The 7,854-nt window shown below is 37.7% G+C and overlaps 1 protein-coding gene across 3 annotated transcripts in view; it reads right to left on the bottom strand.

Moving 5' to 3' along the window:
- The window catches only part of mitfa (melanocyte inducing transcription factor a), a 26,717-nt gene that overhangs the window by 16,337 nt on the left and 2,526 nt on the right, over positions 1–7,854 (bottom strand). The window contains exon 2 of one of the 3 annotated variants that reach the window (XM_007565606.2): positions 3,907–4,083. In XM_007565606.2, coding sequence (XP_007565668.1) covers positions 3,907–3,921 — 15 coding nt within the window. In that variant the 5' untranslated portion in view covers positions 3,922–4,083. Of the gene's footprint in view, positions 1–3,892; positions 4,624–7,854 lie in introns of those variants that run through there. The other 2 variants (XM_016678347.1, XM_007565607.2) reach the window with 2 other exon arrangements.

Below are 7,854 nucleotides of genomic sequence, written 5' to 3'. Positions count from 1 at the left end.
GAGAGGAGAACGAGAGGAGAACGAGAGGAGCTCACTGTGATTCCGTTACGAACACAGCAACAACTGTCTGGGATGATGGTGAGCAGCTAGTTAATGCCACAAACTTGCCCTAAATTCAACAGGCAAGAGGTTAAAACACATCAAAACTAGGTTTAGAATAAATAAAGCAGACACACATGAAGAATCTGGAATGAATTTCCCATTGTCTGGACATTAGCCTTTTTGAAAATTTGTCGACTACTCTTAAAAAAAACAGGTCGATGCTGGAAAACTGACCCGTTTTATTAAACTCTATTCCTCCAGAGTTGTAGCCAAAAAGGTCCAACCAGTATTTTCTCAGAAAGTTTTTGATGGCTACAAAACGTGTGTTGGTTGAAGAGCAGCTTGCTGAGAACAGTAAGGGTGTTTGCATCTGTCCATGTTCTAGCCTGTATTTAACATGTTTGATATTGTCTAGATGAGAGAAAGTCACACAACTTGTCCTGGATTTTTGTTTTCATTTCACCTTTTTCCAACCTGCCTGTGGTGAAGCTCGACAACAACAGTCGTCTCTAGCAGCAATGACACCATCCTGAGAAGCACAGACACTCAAAACAACTCAGAGGGAAACACTGGAGCTCCCAGAAACACAAAGACTCCTCTCACTGCCGAGGACCCTGTAAACTCATAAACAAGGGCGTGAAGCCTGAATGATGAATGCGGCATGTTCCCACACAAAATCAACAACAGTTGACTTCAATATAATAGCAGCGTATTTTAGGACTTATGTAAACCCCAAAATTCTGTTTCTTGATTTAACATTGAGAGCATGGAGAATTACATTTAAAAACAAAACATCAAAACATTTTAGGTAGAATCGACCCTAACACTGCAAGTACTGAGGGGGGAAAATATTAGACTTGTCTGACAGTATAAACAAAAAGCTGCTCTCAGACAGTGACTGCCATTGGCTTCAGTTATCACGTTGGTAGCATAAAATGCTAAATCTCAACCGTACATGAGATCTATAAAAGAAACAAAGTGCTTTGCTATTAATTGTCAATACTTCAACATCTAGATAACAAGGTCTAAGGGTATCACATCTCACAAGTCAGAAAAAAGTTTTATTTAAAAACAATAGTATGGGAAAGGGGAGTAGGTCAGTTATGCTAGCTTGACTTTGACAACATTAGCATGTAGATGTGCTGCAGAATTCCACGCGTTTCGGATCAACTGAAAGCATCTATTTCAGTCATTCTGTCAGAGGAACACCCTGCAGCCACTATGTAGGTTTTTTGCTCTTGTCCATAAACTTGGCCCACCTGTTTGTTCACAGAATGAGTCACTTCACTGACTGAGCTACACACACCACTATGAAGAACAATGAATTAAATATTCTCTGACACAGAACACAGACAAGAGAAACACACTGTTAGTGCAAACAAAACGTTATCTTAAAACCACAATAACTTTTAGGCTAATCTCAATGCAATTTACTTTGTTTTCAAACGTACGCCAGCGATTCCCAAGCACCCAGAGTTTAGTACACTGCAAAAAAAAAAAATAACATAAAATTTTTTTCATGTATATTTTGTCTAGTTTCCAGTGTATATTCCATCACACATAAAATAAGACAAAAATACCTTACTAGTAACTTTTCTCCAACATATAGGAGCTTCTTCTAAGTCAATAATGGTGTTAAAGTGTTGGCAGATTTATTTCACTTAAGTATATCATGGGAAAATGTATTTTTATAAATGAAATAATCTGTCAGTGGAACAAGTACTTAAAAAAAACATTAAGGAATTATTGACTTCAAACAAGCTCCTAAAAAGTTACTTATAAGGTTAGCTTTGTCTCATTTCAAATTTATTCAGACATTTGCACCAGAAACTAAACCAAAAATACTTGGTAAGATTTTTTGCAGTGTATCCACTTCATTTAAAAAAATGAAGTGAAAGTTGCAGGTACAAGCTGTTTATGACAACCTCAGGCTGTCACAACCCTTAAGTGTTTGAGTTTTGGTTTTCATCTGTGTTCATATTTTTGGATTATTTTCTTGTTTATCAATATCAGATTAGATATTTTCTTACTAGTTCATCAATTGCATTTGGGCTTCTTTGTTCTTTAAGCACTGCGACAGACTGGCGACCTGTCCAGGATGTACCCCGCCTCTCGCCCGGAACGTTAGCTGGAGATAGGCACCAGCACCCCTCCCGACCCCACTGAGGGACAAGGGTGTTCAGAAAATGGATGGATGGATGTTCTTTAAGCAATCCTTAAAGAAAACCTATTAGTGGCTGCAAAAGACCAAAAGCAAGAGGGGATGTTTGCTTTTCAGTGGATAAGAACCTTGGAAATACAACAAGAGCTACAATGGAAGGGCTTAGATCAACATATATTATATTAAGTTAGAATGTCACACAGCAAAAACACAAAATCTGATCACGTATTTTTGGTTTAGTTTATAGTACACTTGAAATAAGTCAAGAGTAACTTACAAGTAACTTTTCAGCAAGATATAGGAGGTTGTTGAAGTTAATAATTCATTAATATTGATAAGTTCTCTCAGTGCAACAAGACATTTTAAATTATGGAAAAAATGAGGTTAAAGAATACAGAAAGTAGAGTTACTTTGATGAAAGTTTACTTAGATACTGCAAACATAGTTACCAGTGTAAAATATTATTCAAATAAAAGTAAAAAATATCACAAAAATGTAACTTTAAGTAAAAGTTACCTAATTACTTTTTATGAGCGGAAGAAAGTTCCAGAATTTTAACACTAAACCAGTAGAAGGATGAATGTGAAAATAAAATAAAATAAAAGTGACCAGTTTATTTTCTGGTCACTTTTTTACATTTTATTTACATTTTTACTCATTAATGAATATGATTTCAAATGGAACTGAGTAAAATACTTTACTCAAACCAAACTCAATGTAAAGTAAACGTTCAGGTTTTGTAAACAACTTTAAAAAATGACAAATTACAGACAAGCTGTCCATAATTACAGTGATCGAGTCGATGTAACTAGTTACTTTCCACCTCTGAGTTTCACTAGAAACCTTCATCAGTCATGCACTAATCTATGCAATGCTTTCATATAACAAGCTACAATAAGTTAATATCCTTAGTAATGTATACACTTAAGATATAATTTGCTCAAAGCAACTTTCCACAACACACACAGTTGGAGAGCCATGTGAAAACGGAAAGCCACGTGCCAAAAACCACTGCAGCGGGATTGGATTTTTATGCTAAAGTTGAAGCGGGTACGGAGCTGCAGATTGCGTTGCGCGGCTATTAGCGACCGCGGAGCTGAAGATAAATAGCAACCTGTTCTCCAGACGAGTCAACAACTTAAATGTCTCCATCACCCACGAGCAGATCGTATCCAGCCTAAAGCGATGAAACGCGTATCCGTGATAATCGGCGGAAATGATGATAGTTTTTTTCTTTGACCCAATTGTGCAGAAAATCAAAGAAAACTCAGCACAATCGGCTACAAGGAAACGTGTCTGACAGCTGGAATTTCACTCACAATGACATAAAACTCAGGCCAAGTGAATTTTAAACTTTAAAATGCGACAAGTTGATATCGAGAAGCATAGAACTTCATTTGCTTTACGATGATTTGTGATTAGAATCGAGTGGGTATTCTCACAGGGTTGGCTACAGCAGACTGGAAATTTGTCAGTGTAGTGGAGCAAATAGGATTAGGTGGTTTGCATGCCAAAATGTCTGGAAACAGGAATTCTCTCTGGAGATAATCCCCCCCTATGGATTGGACATAGCCCACTCTCAAAGAGCTGGAACAGAAATCCCTGAGGACGTATACCTTCATCAGAGCAAATTAACTAAATTTAAGATGAGAAAGCCTTTATACGAGACGTGGTTGAGGAACTACTTACTCGAACGGGCCTACCTTCATTACTTCCATGGGCCTCGGGCTCCCCACGGGGCGCAGGTGTGAGTGGGACGGTGCTGGGGAAGCGAAGGGTTTTGGCCCGGCGTCAGCCTCTCTCTGACCTGGACCCCTGGCGTCTCGGAGGTGGGAGGTCTTTGGCGGCACTGGTAGAGGCCATGCAGGTCTGAGGCAGCGCTGAAGACCCCAGCCCACCCAAAGACACAAGCAGAAGGAGGAGTTAAACACGCCAGGCGAAAGCAGCTGCGGCCATTTTTCTGAGCCATCCTGAGTCCGGGAGCAACGTGAGGCATTGTGGTGTGGAGTACAATGTGATGATTGAATGAAGCAGAAATTCTTTTGCTAAGAATATGTAATTGTTCTGGGAAGGAGAGAAAAACATGCATCACATATTTCAGGGATTTGGGAGGTATTTGGGATTAACTTGTGGAATTTAAGTCACGGGAAAATATCATCAACCGTATTTCATCGAATTAAGACGCTGTTAATAAAGATCTTCAATGTGTCTCATTTTGTTGTTGTTTGTTTTTTGCTCCAGGCCCTGAAAATACCTCACTGATATTAACAAGCTTATATTTGACCTCCAATATTACCATATTTAATTGTTTTTCATTAAAAAAAAACCTCTAAACTTCGATGCTTTGTAGTTTTCAATCACACACCAGCACTGACTGCATTGGTAAAACTGTTGATCTGCTTCCTTCTTCACTGAGATACATCAAAAAAGTTTGTTTTGGGTTCACTGGACTCCAGTTCTACATCAGAAACTGCTGATCATAATGTCCTGACTGAAAAAGTGGAAAAGTGAATGGGATTGTCTTGTAGTTCGCTAAACTGGTTCAGATATTATTTGGCAGATGGGAACTACTTTAGGTCAGTTGGTAATTATAAATGTGCACAATAAAATTTGTATGTGAGATTCCTCAAGGCATCTTTCTTGTGTCCCATTTTGATTTTATGCAAACATGATCCTCCTAGATCAAATTACTGGGAGAAACACTACAATAGAATATCTATGCTGATGACATGCAAGTTTACATTTCTGCGTCAGCAATCTGACCGTAGTTCCCTATGGTCACTGAGTGAGGATGTTCTAAAATATGCATGGATGAGTCAGAATTTCCAGTATCTTAATAAAAAAAAGAAAAAAAAATGCGAGTCATTGTTATTGGTCCAAAATATAGAAGGCCAGATATTAGAACTCAACTAAACTCCAAGGCCTGGTTTCCACTCAGCGGTGTGGCGTGGGGTCAGTATGCTGGCTTGTCCATTTTCATGGCCTGTACCGCACCATTCCCATTAGTTGCAGGTCTATTGGTCAATGGCACAACACGACCCATTGATCACGGGCAGAAAAATGTCACTGCAACATGTCTGAGACGTCGCTCTTCTTATCGCACTAGTACAACACCTCATTAGGCATTTGGGTTTAACTCTGCATGCTCAACGACAGTCCAGCTGGTTCTGGAAATGTTCTCTAACAGGTTAAAGAATTTAAAATCTTGTCAATATCTAAACTAAACTGTAGCCATTAGATGCATCCTTTCTCCAACACACCTGAATTCCCTTATTCAGCTCTGCAGACGCCTGGTCACAAGCCGTTCTTTTGATTCAGGTTTTTAAAATGTTTTATTGAATCACCATGCGTATGAATGGTGCTATACACACAGTCCTGCCTCACCTTGCCTCCATTTCAGTGGAATTGAAAGCCAAATCTTTAGCTTAGGGATTATGTCACCAAATACCATTGCTAATTATCCTAAAACCGATAGTCAACAGAGTTTGGTATTATTGGCTGGATCTAAGCCTGTGCAGTCCTCTGCCAACTCAGAGGATAACGGCTTCTGTGAGTTCCGACACAGTCTGGAAGATTCTAGAAAAGTGTACAATTTTATTTATTTTCCAGAGCTGGGTAAGTATGGAGAAAGTACTGTCGGACTTATTCCCTATTTCATTCCATACCCACTCATCCATCCATGACCTTTGGTATTCAAACTTTTAAAATGGTAAGACGCGCTCTTGGGCCATTTCTGGAAATATGAATATGTTTCCATCCATAATCACTGGAACATTGACCAACATAGTTGATGTGCATTGATGATTTTGTTACTGTATGATGTTTTTAAGACTTTTTATTTTGTGTTTTTATCACTTAAAGCACTTTGAACTGCCTTGTTGCTGAAATGTGCTACATAAATACACCTGATTGATTAATTATTAAGGAAAAGTATGCAATGTTGACTTAAATAATAGGAACCCTGCATGTGCTACTTTTTGTTAAAGTGCGTGGCTTGAGGCCCTTTAAAATGTATCGGATGACTTTATGCATTTACTCATGTGTAATAATACTCTGGGGAAAAAAAACCAAAAAAAAACGTTCTTGTTGAGTTCACCTTTGTATGTTCACATAGACAACAGCTGCACATCCCAAGCTGAAATAGATCTGGGAGTGCACACGCTGTCAGTACAAGTCATTCCCTGAGAAAATGATTCTTTTGATAAAACCACTTCAAATCTTCTCAACCTGCGCAGCTGTGTGATAATCTAACTAATTAGCCAGGCATGTCAAATCTGAGCCAGTCTACTGCTTGCACTTCAACAACGTCAATGTCACAGCTTCCAAACCGGGAAGGTTATTATTATTATGTTTTATCTGTTTTTGGATTGTTTATTAGGTTACAGAGAACTACTTGGTTTCTTCTAAATCTGAACAGTATTCCAGCTCTTGCTTATGGCCACACATCCATGTAACCTACTTATGCTCATTGTATTCTCAGGCTGGGACAAAAGTGCAATTCACTGAGGTCCCTGAATGGTTTATCCTGTTGTTCTGGATATGACTGTGTTTCTCAGTAGGGCCCAGTTCTGTTTCTCTCCATGAAACCAGAAAAGCTTAATTTCGAGTTCAGCCAGTAAACTCCACAACTATTTTGGCACCAATTAACAATAAAATCATGCTAATGTGGAGTTTATTTATGTATTTTTGTTGTTGTTAAAACAGGATCCAATCAGTTTTATGAAAGTAATTACGAAACAAGTGAAATCGTTAAAGCTTTTTTTTTTAACTAAATTTCCAGGAAAAAAATTAAATCAGGATTTTTAATTATTATTATTTTTTTAATCAAATTTTCCAACAAACAAAACAAAAACATCCTGTTTGGTAGTCATTCCAGCTGCATGTACAGGTCTAAACAGATTGACTAGACATTGTTATGGTGTTTTGGACATTTACAATGTGCTGATAATAAAGTTACTGAATATTTGATAGTTAAAATTAGTTAGGAAAGAGAGAAACAGACAAACGGGGATGTTAAATTAGCATGTGACATTTACAACTAACATATATATATATATGCCAAAGCTGCACCATAAAGACTGATAACCCTCTTTAGGTTAAACTCTGTTATTTTACCTCTTAAGCTCCACTGGTTGAGTATTAAGCAGTAAGATTTTCTGATTTTACTGCTTTATCTTTCATAAACATGCTTAAGTTTTGTAGCTCCAAGCTACAAAATTAAAGAAAAAAAATGACATGCTGGCATAAAGGGCTATTTAATTATCGGGTTTTTTTGTCTACAAAAAAAACCCGTATAAAATACTACTGTACAGTAATAAAATACAGATTTAAGTTTTCGTTCCTTTTTTTTTTTTTTTTTAATAAAATCTCCAGTCGTTCACTCAAATCTGAAAATATTTGACTCCAATAAAGCCACATTTAGCATTTAGTTTGCATTTAGCATGTTTTCTCTTATGGGGTTACACTAAAGACAGGAGGCAATCAGATTTTTAAGAAAACATCAGCTTCATTATTGGGCGATCAACTGAGCTTGCAACGTTTTCTATGGCTCTGTGACCATGAAAAGGACAGGAAAGCCAGACCTTTAATTACCAATCCAATCATGGCTATGCCATTACTCACTGTGGGTCAAATTACAGTAATGTGTTAAA

The sequence above is a fragment of the Poecilia formosa genome, unplaced genomic scaffold (genome assembly GCF_000485575.1).
Source record: "Poecilia formosa unplaced genomic scaffold, Poecilia_formosa-5.1.2 Scaffold180, whole genome shotgun sequence".
Classification (NCBI taxonomy): domain Eukaryota; kingdom Metazoa; phylum Chordata; class Actinopteri; order Cyprinodontiformes; family Poeciliidae; genus Poecilia; species Poecilia formosa.
Note: the sequence above shows the minus strand (reverse complement) of the source record. Positions and strands in the feature narration are given on the sequence as shown.